The 14,320-nt window shown below is 39.9% G+C and overlaps 1 protein-coding gene across 1 annotated transcript in view; it reads left to right on the forward strand.

The window, feature by feature from the left end:
- The window catches only part of pak1 (p21 protein (Cdc42/Rac)-activated kinase 1), a 43,565-nt gene extending 41,405 nt beyond the window's left edge, over positions 1-2,160 (forward strand). The window contains exons 13-16 of the mRNA XM_029517006.1: positions 11-110; positions 303-499; positions 841-978; positions 1,936-2,160. Coding sequence (XP_029372866.1) covers positions 11-110; positions 303-499; positions 841-978; positions 1,936-2,022 — 522 coding nt within the window. The 3' untranslated portion in view covers positions 2,023-2,160. The remainder of the gene's footprint in view (positions 1-10; positions 111-302; positions 500-840; positions 979-1,935) is intronic.
- Positions 2,161-14,320: the final 12,160 nt, after the last annotated feature.

Consider the following 14,320-nt stretch of genomic DNA (forward strand, 5'->3'; position numbering starts at 1 on the left):
TTTTCTCCAGTGTCTCCAGGCATTGGAGTTCCTCCACTCAAACCAGGTCATCCATCGAGACATCAAGAGTGACAACATTTTGCTGGGCATGGATGGCTCTGTCAAACTCAGTCAGTTCACAACAATTATTCTTATTCTTACTCATGTATTTATTATTGAAGTTATTATTTGTTTATGTTTTTTGAAAATTAGGAGTAAAATCTGCAAAATAAGATTTGGCAGATTTGATTAGTTTCTCTTTTGCAAGTGGTTGTCTGAAGAGAGCTGCAAACACGAATCCCCCCCTTCTCGTCCTCTTCCAGCCGACTTTGGGTTCTGTGCCCAGATCACCCCAGAGCAGAGTAAACGCAGCACCATGGTTGGGACTCCGTACTGGATGGCTCCGGAGGTTGTGACCCGCAAAGCTTATGGTCCCAAAGTGGACATCTGGTCCCTGGGCATCATGGCCATAGAGATGGTAGAAGGGGAGCCTCCATACCTGAACGAAAACCCACTCAGGGTGAGATCATGTTTATTGTAGGTTAATGATGGGGCAGTGGCTTACATATTAAAATGAAAGAAACAGCTTGAAAGCAAATATCAGCACAAATGCTTTTTAAAAATGTTTTCAACTATTGATAAAGGTGTCTTGTGATCTGGATAGAGGACTGTTTATGCCAATACAGTATATTTTACTATAGCAGTGCATATCCGCAGTGCATTACGGTGTCATTCTCAGAAATCAGCACTGGATGGCACCAGTAGTAGGCACAAGTGGAGGATTTTCAAATCAGAGTGCACTTACTTGGATGTGTTCCCTGGATATAAATAAAATGTGCAATGCTGTTGTATGTTGCTTAGGCACTGTATCTCATAGCAACCAATGGGACACCAGAGCTGCAGAATCCAGAGAAACTGTCAACAATATTCAGAGACTTCTTGAATCGATGTCTGGAGATGGATGTGGAAAAGAGAGGATCGGCTAAAGAGTTACTGCAGGTACAGCAGCTGTGTGTGTGAGTGTGGGAGAGTCAGGATAGTCATGTCACACTTTGCACAGATATGTAGATTTCTAACACTAATAGGTGAAAGCTGCGTCTGAGTTGACTTTACAATCAGTTCTCATAATCATTCAGTCGATTTATGTTTTTTCAACAATAAAAAGAAAGAAATCTGAGCAGACCAAAAGTGGAGAAAAAACTTTACTTCTGCAAAGGTATTAATAGTTACAGTATAATTTGCAAAATGACTCCTACATTATTGCATTATTATTACAGTAACATACATTTATTAGAAGCCTTTTAATACTAGTTCTACTCTTCTATATGTTGTTGGGCAGTTTCATCTAATGGAATCATATCGTTTGTCTAATAAATCCTAATCTGTTAAGCAACTGTCAGGTAGCTAAAGCCAACAATATTCCCCTCTAAAAGGAAATATAGGTATCATAAAACTGCCAGATTTACAGTAAAAGACTGGGTTTATTCTCAGGCTCTTCTCACAGAAAAACACTTGTTTAAGTGTGGAGATGTGTGGGTGAGGTTGTTAACCTGGAACAAAGTGATTTTGTGTGTGTGTGTGTGTGTGTGCGCTTTGATTTGGGCCTCTTTGTTATTTAAGACAGCATTTATTGAAAATGACAAAGTAGCATTAGCATAATGAAAGGGCTGAGTCTCTTTCCTTTTATTGTGACGAGCTGGAGAGAAACAATACAAATAAAAATGAGTGAGAAGTAACACAAAGACAAAAACAGAGATGGACTTTCTGTTGTGTGAAATATTTTCAGATTCAGTGGAGGTGATGGTGAAATTTGGCCTCCAGTATGTATTTGTATCTCCATCATGTACAGTTAACTGAATATATATATATATTTTTTTTTTGTGTGTGTGTGTCTTTCTTCCTTCCTTTGTTGCCTTTCCTTCCACGTCTCCTTTTCCCACTCTTCCACCCTTCTAGCATCAGTTTCTGAAGATGGCCAAGCCTCTCTCCAGTCTGACGCCCCTCATTCTGGCTGCCAAGGAGGCTGCCAAGAACAACCGCTAGCTCACCTTGAACATTTTGTTTTGTCAATCACCCACTCTCTGCAGCAACCTTCCTTCCTCCCCTGTCTCATTTCATTTTATTCAGGAGATGGCCATGGCTGCTGGCTGGGTTACATGACCAGTCTTTATCTTTGTCTGTGCCCTGCCCCAACTGCTCCTTCACCCCAGGACCCCAGGACATTTGATCCCATTAATATCTTCCCCCAGCTCCTTCACCCCTCACCACACCCCTTTAACCTCACGGTGGGGAAAGATGAGTCGTTTCTTTTTCTAACTTCTTTTTCGGATCTGTTGGACTCAGACAGGAAGGCTGGGGGGTAACTCAATGCCATTTTCATTTGACATATGATCAAATGATATCACTGCTGACATCACTGCACCCTCAACCGATATGAACAACCCAATATGAGCCCAAAGACTCGTGGGAGATTTTTTTGTTTGTTTTTTTATTTTTTTAAAATCAGTGTTTGTTTGTATTTTTATTTTTCTTACATTGTCTGTAACCCTCAGCTACACCGGCCATAACAGCTGACCAGCAGCCTCTGTTTCAGACTGTTGTGCGTGTGTGTGTGTCACCGGGGAGGGCTGTTCATTAAGTTGATTGTAGCGTTACCTTCTGTCATTTTTGAGGAGGTGAAGTCTGATGTTTGGTGGTATCTGCTGTGTGATCTGCGAGCTAGAGAATATTATCACTAATTATAGAGAAGAAACACTGGCTTGCCCAGAGCCACTGATGGACTGAGTTTGGAAACTTTCACTAAAAAAAAAAAAAAACAACCATTTTGAATCAAAGTCCCCCTGTCAAATCCAGTCGTTAGTTTTTCAGCAATCACTTCTTTTGCTCTAGATCTTTAGACATTCATTAGGTTTCAATATAAAGCAAAAACTTCTAATACAGTGTAAGTGTAACCTGCTTCAAAATCCAATTGATATTTGTAATTGTACTAATAACTCATTTCATATGTTTAGATGAGAATTTAAGCGTTAAAAAAACACATGTAATATGTTTAGTCAATCTTTATTTATTTTCCATAGTCTTTAAAGTACGCTGTGTCCCATTAATCCAAGACATTTGTAGATGTGTAATAACTGCACAGAGCTGACTGAATGCTGTAGTGAAATCTTTAGAGTCCACAGAGACTTTAAATTTTAAATGCACCACAGATTGTTGGATATGTCCTTGAACCATGACACAAGTATCCTGCTGCACTTTTCTGCATCTGCACTCACCAGTTGTAGCTTCGTTTACATTGATGGCATACGTGTCAAGGGTCACAAAGACTCGTATTTCTTTTAGTGACCACTGTAGTGGAGACATTTTTGGCTTGGCATAAAGAGCTTGGTTAATTTTTACAGTGTGACAGATGAAAGAAACGGCGAATGAATTATTGCTCTGAGGTACAAAAGCAAAAGGAGCAGCAGATAATAACCCAGCCATTATGTCAGCCTTTCAGCTGCTTGTTAGAGTATCTCATCAGTTTCAGAGAAGCTGACAGATCTGGTTAAAGCACAGACTTTGAAATAAAGGCAGCTGTTATTTATTACAAATGAAGAATTTCATTTCAGGATACTCCACACATAACATTGCAAGATTATTGGACTCTTGTTCGTGCTCTTCATGTCTCCTGTCAGAACAAATTGATCACAGTGAAACAGGAAGCTATAGCTTTGTTTGGTTCAAGCCATTCTATTTGTTTGTTTCTTCAGCCTGTTCCAGTGAGTCGCCTGAAACCGATAAAATGTTATGGTGACATCCAGCTGTAGTTGAGCTTTGGCTCTAAGCACTACTAAACACTCTAAACAAGTCTGATCAAAAGGATAACAGGGATTCAAACAAATAAAAAAAAATTGCATTGGAGCAAATGACTCTCCTATTTTCTACATTCGCACATCGAAAATCAGTGTGTTTGAATTTGCTCTTCACAAATTCGAAAACAAACCACAGTCTACTGTGTGACTAAGAAAAACAGATAACCTGTTTTCTACAATCCACCCCGCCAAACTCGCTCCATCTGCAGCTCTTGGACGTCACAGTCTGGGGCATGATGCTGAAACTGTGAGGAAAGAATGTGCATGTCAACAAGCTTTTTTTTTTTTTCGTACCGTATGTTAAAGATGAAGAAAAAATTTGTTGTGATAAGACTGAAACGTACAGTGATGAAAGATGTTTGATTGTATGTTACTCCTACTCTCAGAAGAATGAGGAATGAAATCTAAAGGTACAACATTTTAGTGTCCGCCTAGAGAATTGTCCCATACCTTGAACTCTCTGAACATAAACTGTAGATGTTATGTGCAAAAAAAAAAAAAGTTATGACAAAAAGATTTAAAAAAACAAAACAAAACAAAAAACAACAGTGTCAACTTTTGCTTACAATTTTTTATTTTATTTTTTTTAAATCACTGCTCAAAGGCAGATTACGAGTTTGCCACTTGTTTGTGATTTGATAACCAACATTCTAGTTTGGTTTAGTTTCTATCTTTTGTTGTCCTGTAATGGACAGGTTTAAAGTCTCTAAGAGCCAAAGTTTCCAACCTCAGCCACGGTTATTTGCTCTGCACATGAGCATCAAATAAGAAACACAGAGAGAATGTAAATACCCAAAACCATACCTAAAGCTGTCACTTTGATTTCTGTTTTGTAGGTGTTTCCTATGTAGTGTTTATGTACCTCTGGCCTTAAACTGTTCTTTTCTTTTCTTTTTGTTTGCTTTTGTAAATTCTGTTTATTCAATTTTTAAGAGACAAATAAACAAACAATGGTACAAAAATGCTGCAAGTCCAGTACATGCAATAAAGGACACTAATTACCACTAATAATGCATCGAGGTAATGCACTGTACTTTAGTCTGTTTTCATATGGTGAAATACAACATTAAGTAATATAGGAATCATATCCACGTCCTTTGTCCACAATCCAAAAATGTAACAGTTGTCCATCCTAATTTTCATTTCCACTTGGAAAAATCATCTCAGGCCCACTTCATCAATGCACCTTTTCCTTATGCTTAAACTGGTGCAGGACTTCTTAAGTAATAGTCTGATGGAAACACTACTTTGGCACAATGTTGAGGGCACAGTAGGCTGCTGATTAATTTATGGCTCCAACTAATTATTTCCATATTGTAGTACAGATATTCGGATCATCTGCTGAATATATTTTGTCCGTTGATTCATCTTAGAGTTTATGAAATGTCCAATCATAGTGAAAATGTGTTCATCACAGTTTCACATGATGGCCTTTGTTTTGTAACTGACAGCTCAAGTTCAAATTAGTCATGGAATAATGAAAGCAGGAAGTCCTCCCAAATAAAAAAAGGATTTTTGAATTGATCATCAGAATATTTGCCGATTCATTTTCCAGACAATTAATAACTTGAGAAATTGGCAAGTTTAACAAAAAATTGAATATTCAGAAGAGCTGACCTGGACTGCAGACCTTTAAGCAATCTTTTGACAACATACACCCTTTCCCAGGCGACCCAGCCAGGGTTGATCAAGCCCCCGCCTGTGTCCCAGCAGCTGCCCACGGAGCAGCCCTCTTCTACCAAAGCCACCTAGTGGCAGATTGAATGGCCTTCTTCTTGGCTGCCCCTGTGACACACAACCAAGTGAGGACCTTACAGAAATAATGTCCTTGATAAATATGTGTTTAATTTACTCACCTCTACTGTGCCTCCTCTCCAGAGTCCCCAGGTTCCTGTGCACCTATTTTAATGTTCCAGGAAGTACCACTTAACCCACAGAAATAAATCCATACAAAAACTACTCCATGTAGATCAAATATTCACTCATACCAGATTTAACCTAACTAAACTACTGCAAGAGGATGAGATGCAGAGTTCAAGTCTTGGCTGGGAAAACATACAAAGTAACTTTAACTTGTCGTGACCAGTCAGTTTGAGCTGCTACTAAGTGCACATTAGATCTGCTTTAGACTGTAATAAGGATGAAAGGTCTGCTCAGAAAATTAAATCTCCATATTATGATAAACAGAATGAGAAGATGTTCCAACACTTAAGAATGCTGAATGTCAACAAATGGATAACAAGCATCTACCAGAGAACCAATATTGTGAGTAAATGCAGTCTGAGTGCAGCTAACATCCTGAGTTCATACGTGAGTTTGGTGCAGAAAGGAGTGTTGGGAATTGGTATAGGTGGCCTGTCCCTGAGGCAGAGACTCAGTGACATCAGCAGGTGATAATATGCAATAGTCTTCCATGACAAAAACAATCTACTAGTAGAGGAATGGCTCCTAGGAGATGTGAGCAGACTGAAGGGATCCAGAGGTGGAAGTGTAGTCGTAGTGTAGAGTTGGCTGAAGGTGCAGCATGCAGACACTGGCAGGTGGCTGAAGCACAGGTCGGGTAGCAGAGCCGGGTGCAGGGGAGATCCAGGCAGTGAACTGTGCACAGAGAGAATACCCGGATAATATGAGTGCCAGATACTAATGACTCACAATATACCACATGCCAAACACTAGAGAACCCTGCCTGGCCCCCAATTTAGAGTCCTATTATTATTAATTTTTTTTTTCTTCATTTCAAAATGGTAATTACTGTTTGGTTGCTTGCTAAGCCTCCCTTTCATCTTCAGGCTAATTGGGAGTGAGTTTTTGTTGGACCAATGGAGCTGTACTAGCATGTGGAAACCAGTGTAAATTCTCCAGTGTCTGAGCAGTGAATTCTGTCTCCGGGTTGTTACATAACATTGAACTTTTTTCTGTGTTTCCAGCCTAGTGATCTCCTGCTGGCCGTCATTGCAGCACTCAGATATGCCGACTGAAACATAAACAACATAGAAACCATGAAGGATCTGAATCTTTGACTGTCTGATACATTGTGGGAGTTTTCATGTATAACCAACTGATGTCAACTTTTTATACTCTTCACGTCATGTAAAATGACGTCTCAAGTCAACACTAGTTTCTTTGTTTTTCTGCAGGTTCCACTTTTATATTTGAATTCATCAGTCTCAATATTGAATAATGTTTATCAAAGTCTAAAATATTTCCATCAGCATCATTTTGTATCTATGTATCATTTATTATTTGTAGTAAATAAGCAAGTAAGTATATAAATAAATAACCATATGCTGCCCAAAACCAGTGCGCCAAAACTCCAAACTCACATTCAGACACTTTTAGATTAGCCAGGAATCATAATGGCAACATCACATATATTTGCATTTATTCCTAAATGGGATAATAATTTTTTCATCTAAATTTGTGAGACTTCACAATCTTTGACTTGTGTGGAGGTGAGAAAGGACCCAGGGCTTGAAATTCTCTTGGATTTTATCTTGTGTCACGTCAACAGCTGACCACGACAAACAAACATCTGTAGTGTTAATTTTTCCCACCAGACTGCAAAGCAAAGTGAGAACCTAAACTTTGGAGAGTTCAGAAGAGGACGGTACAGATTTTCAGGAAGCACCTCCTTTACGCAGTCACAGTGACGTCTGTCTCCTACATTAATATATTGGGACTTTGATTTTGACATTGATGAGCTATGTTTGTTATTGATGCATTCCAAGGAATAGGCCATCTGCTACCCCCTTTTGATAAAGCTTACTGACAGCATCTCAGGCTAGTTATAGTGACTAAGCTGTCCTCATCAAACAGCTGAACCTGTTTAGAAGCATGAACTGAACTAAACTCTGACGTTTCTGCATTGCACAATCTTTCTCTTAAACCAAAAGCTCTATACTGCAGGGAGAGACAGCGCTGTTTCTTTTTCATGGTCGAAACTCCCACTATCTCACTCCCTCACTGATTCTCTGCACCCTGAACTGACATCATTCTGTTCGTTATTCACTCATCAGTACTTCACTCACACATTCAGGGTATCTGCCAGTTCAGTGTGGAAGGTAAAAAGGTTCGTATTTGCTGAGGTGGCAAAGAGGAGTGATGCGTCAATGACAAGGAGAAAGAACCACGGAAAGGGAAACCTGAAATGAAAATAAGACTGCAGGATGAAATTAATAAATAATGACCAAACAAAGATGTAAACTTCGACAGAAAAAAAGACAAATGTTTTTAGGAGCATGACGGGAACGAAAAAGCATGGTGAAAAACACTGGACAAAAAGACTGGGCACTAATAAGGCAATGAGTAGACCAACTTTCATCACATGAACACAAGATTTTATCCTCATCCTGTTTGTGCGCTGAAAAAGCATACCCTTTTTTGAAATTATGACATCTTGTGAGCCTGTCTACAATGGTTTCGTTGTACAGTAGTTATTTTTAAATAATAGTATTTCCCAATTGTCATTGCATTTTGAACTGTAGTGTGTAATGTTGAACCCAAAACTAGGTCCTGGCACCTCCAGGGAGAGAGACAGTAAAGGTGAGTTACAACAGGCCTGGTGATTGATTCCCATGCCCTCCCCTGAGCGTGTGTGCGCGTTGATTGATGCTCCTCGGTGTTGCAGTGGAGCACCCGGCACTGGTATTTATTATTGCTCACTGTTACGTAACAGCCTCCACTGCAGAGGCTGAGCACTGCAGAACACATGTGACACGAACAGAGACACACACACACACACACACACACACACACACACACACATTTTGCTCTGTACAAACTCTCCTCAGGTTTTACACCAATTTAATCACCATTAAACCAACATTCATCTTGTACCTTATTTGACCCTCATTTGTGCACTTAAAATTAATATGTTTTGTTTCCAGATTGTCTGATCATGCAATGATCATTTACAACTGTGCAGGATTCAACTTTTAATCTGTTCTATAGTCAATGCATATGCTACTGTTGGTGCATGAAAATGCACTTATTAAGTTATAAAACACCTTTGGTCTTTAATGGCCTGTGTTATTAAGGTGGAAACAATTCAAGCTGAACTAAGCAGAGGTGCAAATAAATCTGAAGTCAGGACATACAACATTCTGTACCTTCATACATTCTGTAATAGCACCACTGTGTTATTGCATAGCAGGGTGTACCATCACTTTGTTATTATTTTTGTTTGGTTGGACAAAAATAGATCTGGGTTATGGCTCTTACATGAGCATGGAGAAACAATATTGGATTTTAGATGACGTGTTTAGTGAGTTTATGGTTCTCTGTACCGTTTTGCTTCATATTGTGCTGAACGGTCTTTTATCAAAGATCAGAGCCCATTGTTCAGCCTAATGGTTTTATTTTTAATGACAGCTGATATTTGATCAGGGGTGGACAGCAGCAAAGTACATTTTTACCTGAGTACTTTACCCAAATATATTCTCTGTCTGTCTTTTCTTGCTTTTTAGTAACTTGGCTTTTGCCTTCACTTTAAAGACAAATTTTGTTCATGTGGCTCCACTACATTCCTGAATTACAATGAAGAAGTATAAAGGACTTGGTAATTTGATGCAATACAATAGTAGTTTCTATTTTTTTTGTTCTTTTTTCATTTTTAAAGGCAGGAACTGCAGCATTTTACCTCCAATAAAATTGTGACTGAATTACTTTTTCCCTGTATTGGACTTATTTTGACAAAGACCAAAAAATATCTATTCTAGAGGTTGTGTACTTTGTTCACCTAAGGCTACTCTTTATAATGATGCTTTATCCTCAATTTTATTTCATTAGCGTATTTTTCATGGAAAATCAATTACCCTACTTAGAAAAATCAGTTATGAAACAACACTGCTCCATAGCAGGGCAGCACAACAGCACTGTGGTTAGTGCTGTTGCCTTACAACAAGAATGTTGCGGATTTGGTTCCCTGGCCTGGGACCTTCTGTGCAGGGTTTGCATGTTCTCCTCATGCTTGCGTGGGTTTCCTCCAACCGCACAAAGAGGTTTAGGTTAGGTTAATTGGTGAATCTAAATTGTCCGTAGGGCTGAGTGTGAGTTTGAGTGGTTCTTGTCTCTGTCTGTCTCTATATGTCCAGGGTGTATCCTGCCCTCACCCAATGTAAGGTAGGATTGGCTCCAGCATCGCCTGCAACCCAGAAAAGTGACAGCAGATGAATGAATCAAATGCTCCATAGTATGCAGAAAAAACATTGAAAATTGCAAATTTCGTAACATAACTAGGCTGCATGATGGAGCTTACAATACATAACTAACTATGAAAGATAATAGTGTTTAAATTGATTTTGAGCTTCATGTCCCATTCTTTTTGCTATTTTAACATAATAGCCTACAACGGATTTCCCTGCACATACATGGAATTCCTGGTTTAATGAAGCAATCATGTTCATTGCATTTGCATTAAAAAAAATCTTTTTATAAGACACAAAATAATGCCTAAACCTCTCCTTCATTCAACTGTCGGCATAAATAAAACTGCAGTCAGTTATACGTGAGCTTGATTTAATTTACCTCCCCACGAGGAAATGTATTGAGCGACAGAGCAGAGCGCTGCAGAGGGAAAATATATGTTAAATGCCCCTGAATGGGATCAGTAGTGATTCCAATGGGCCGTCTGATTACTGCATGACTTAGGGTGAGAGAGTCAGTTTGGGAAGTTTCTCTCTTTACCCCATAGCAGAGGAGGTAGTCTCAGACACCACAGACACCTTTTATCCCTTCCCAGGAGACTAAACAACCATCCACACTTGGCCTTGTTTCGCATCTGTGCTCAGGTGACTTCTGTCATTTCAAGAACAAGAGCATGAATGCATGCGGTTCCTTCAAAGGGTGGCTGGACTTAGCCTCAGAGCTTAAGAGGCCAGACATCAGGAGGGACCTTGGAATAGAGCTGCACTTCCTTCACGTTGAAGGGAGTCAATTCCATTGGTTTGGGCATCTGATAAGGATGGCTCCGGGGCGCTTCACAGGCATTTCCAACTAGAAGGAGACTTTGGGGTAGACTCAGAACTTGTTGGAGGGTCAAAATGAAAATGTTGCTGGCAACAGGAATGTATGAAATTTCCCGTTTAGCCTGCGGTAAACTGAAGAAATGGATGGAGGGATCTAGGTGAAACACTGTACCCTAAAAGCAATCCAGAAAGGTGCAAGCATATGGGGCTTTTAAAGGGAATGGGATATGACACTGACCGCTGCAAAGCCTGATGCTTGCCTCTCCGCCATTCAATTATTGAAGATGAGTAGAAGAGGACATTGCAGATTCATCTTTTTTTTTTTTTTTTTTTTTTAAAGAGGGTTTGCACAGATATCCATTTCTCTGGAGGCTTGTTTGAAAATTCCACGGTGTAAATTTGGCAACACATAAGGTTATATGCCTTCTCCTGAGAGGAACAATTTTAAACAATGACCAACGGGGAAACCAACTCATTCACATGACATTTGTCTGACCAATTGTGAAACATTGATCACTCAAGTCTGCAAGTCTTTCAAAGACATCATGACCAAGGAGAGAGCAATACCACAAGTTTACTTTTCTATGATCAGAAGGATGATGGAAAACAGGAATTCATGGAAGCCACTCTTGAACCACATAGATGAGCTAAGACAATTTGATGAGATCAATGATGATGTCACCCCCCATCACCCCATTTATTTATTTATTTTTTCCCTTAATCTTTACTGATGTATCTATTTTTTTCTTCTTTTTTTTTTTTGGATTTGTTTTTCTGATTCTTTGTTATGCATATTACACTGACCCTGGTTATTCCCTTTAAGCTGTTTGCATGTTTAGCAGAGGGGATAGGGTGGTATAACGGGGTGGGTTTGCAATACATTTACTATGTATTGCAAATACATTGGAATACATTTACTATGTATTGCAAACCCACCCCATTATACCACCCAGCGACAAATCCAACGACAGGTAGAAAACCACAGTTCAAAGGATATCAACAGGAGGAGGAGGTTATAAGAAGGGATGCAGCTGATATTGAGGTGAACAGGCCAGTCAGAGAGAGAAATATGGAGCAGAAAGCTCGAGTTAAATGGCTGAGGGCAAATAGTAGCAAGGGACTTGCTAGTACTTGCTACAACAGGGACTTGTCAATAATTCTGAGTAGACTAGGAGGAGACGCAAGTGATAGATTAGAGAAAATGGGAGGCATAATTTACTCCTATGGTGTCGAAAGATTTGGGGTGCAAGACAGAAAGAGGGTTGAAAGAGTACAGGTAACTAAGTCTAGACGGAAAAAGAAATTGAGAAATTAGTTAAAGAAAGAAGACAATTAAGAAAGCAATGGAAAAGAGCTACAGAGGAAGAGAGAGAGGGAATTAATGTGTTGCAAAAGGGGTTGAGAAGTAGGCTAACTGTACTCAGAAGGGCTGAACATCTTAGGAAAAAGAGAAAAAAGAAAGAATATGTAAGAACAGCATTTTACAGGGACCCATTCAAGTTTGTTAAAGGATTGTTTAACCAGGAAAAGGGAGGGCAGCTTAAAGCGACAAAGATAGAAGTAGAAGAGTACCTGAGAAATACATATTCAGATTCTGAGCAGAATAGAGTAGTAGGACTTCCACCTTACATGCCACCATTAGGGGAGATAGATCAAGAAATGGATGTTAGACCACCTAGGTGGAAGGAGGTAGAGGAGGTAGTCAGGTGCGAAGGCTTCTTCGACCCCAGGGCCAAATGGAGTCCCCTGCCGGGTCTATAAAAGCACACCTGATATCCTAAAGTTTTTGTGGAGGCAATTAAGAATAGTTTGGAAGAAACAGTCTATTCCCAGAGCATGGTATAGGGCAGGAGGTGTTCTTATTCCTAAGGCGAAGGAGTCTTCAGACCTGAGTCCGTTCCATATGATCTCTCTCCTGAATGTAGAGAGGAAGATTTTCTTTAGTATAGTTGCACGGAGACTAGCTAGTTATTTAGAAAGGAATAGCTTAATAGATACTTCAGTACAGAAGGCAGGAATACCAGGTTTTGCAGGGTGTTTAGAGCACACTAGCATGACTTGGCATCAAATTCAGGCAGCCGAGAGTGAGAAAAGAGATTTGCATGTGATATTCTTGGACTTAGCAAATGCATTTGGGTCAGTGCCACATAGCCTTATTTGGGAGGGTTTTGATTATTTTAAAGTGCCTGGAGCAGTTGTCAATTTAGTAAGAAGATATTTCCAAGGATGTCAGACTATGTTTAAGTACAGCAGGCTTTACAACAGGTTGGCAGTGGCTAGAAATAGGTATCATGGCAGGGTGTACGATTTCTCCATTAGCATTCACAATGGTAATGGAGATAATTATTAGAGCTTCTAGGTGGGTTGTAAGTGGAGCAAAGCGGCAGGATGGGATGCGCCTTACACCAATTAGGGCATGTATAGGCGACATGACGTTGATAACTACAACGATGCCATGTATGAAAAGAATACTTGAGAGACTTAATAAAAACTTAAAGTGGGCTAGTATGAGAATCAAGCCTAGTAAGTCTAGAAGTATCTCAATAAGGAAGATTAAGTGATCGAAAGTTTGTAATAGATGAAGAGGCAATTCCAATAATTAGGGAAAAACCAGTAAAGAGCCTAGGTAGGTGGTACAAGGGTTAGGGTTAGGCAACATAACCAGGATTTAAAAAGCTTAGCTGCAGGCATTGAAGATATACGGAGGCGGGCAATTTTAGGAGGGTCTAAGACAAAGAGAGTTGCAATACAGTTTGTTCAGGAAGGAGGGAAAGTTAATAAGACAATAAGGAAGCAAGGCATCTTAGAGGATGCTAGTGACTGGGAGATGCAGGTAGATTTAGGAGGAAAGCTTGTTGTTCTCCAGGAAATAGCCTGCGCAAAGCTAAGGCCTGATATAATTTTGTGGTCTAGGAATAGAAAGAGAGTATATTTCATAGAGCTGACTGTGCCATGGGAGGATTCAGTTGAAGAAGCATATGAAAGGAAAAAGCTCAGGTATGCAGATCTAGGTAAGGATGCTGAGCAGTGAGGATGGAAGGTTAGGATTTGTCCAGTGGAAGTAGGATGTAGAGGGTTTGTAGCAAGATCTGCTGTTGCTTTGTTGAAAGAGTGTGGAGGAAGGGGACAGAGGGTGAGAAAAACAGTGAAGGAAATGTCAGTAAGATCCAGTCACTGGATTTTGGTTAGAAGAAGTAATAGTAGCTGGGCGCCCAGCAGGGGGAGCTCTTAAGATAGACAGACTCTAGGGAGAAGCAGAGGAAGAAATCCAGGAAGGGGAAGTGTGTTTAAGTGGAGGGTGTGGCCTGTTTGAGTCTATTTGTCACCATGCGGTTAGTCCAGGTGAGTTGGCCTGTTGATTTTGTTTGAATATAGGATTGTTCAGGTGAGTTTAGTTGCTGAATCTGCTAGTGTAGCTTGTATTGCCTCCACATCCTGCACCCTCTATACTTTCATGCCCCCTACCTGAACCAGGGTCTGTATCCCATCCCTACTTTTATCTCCACCTCTTCTATTTCTCCCCCC

Source organism: Echeneis naucrates, chromosome 13 (assembly GCF_900963305.1).
Source record: "Echeneis naucrates chromosome 13, fEcheNa1.1, whole genome shotgun sequence".
In the NCBI taxonomy this organism is placed as follows: Eukaryota; Metazoa; Chordata; class Actinopteri; order Carangiformes; family Echeneidae; genus Echeneis; species Echeneis naucrates.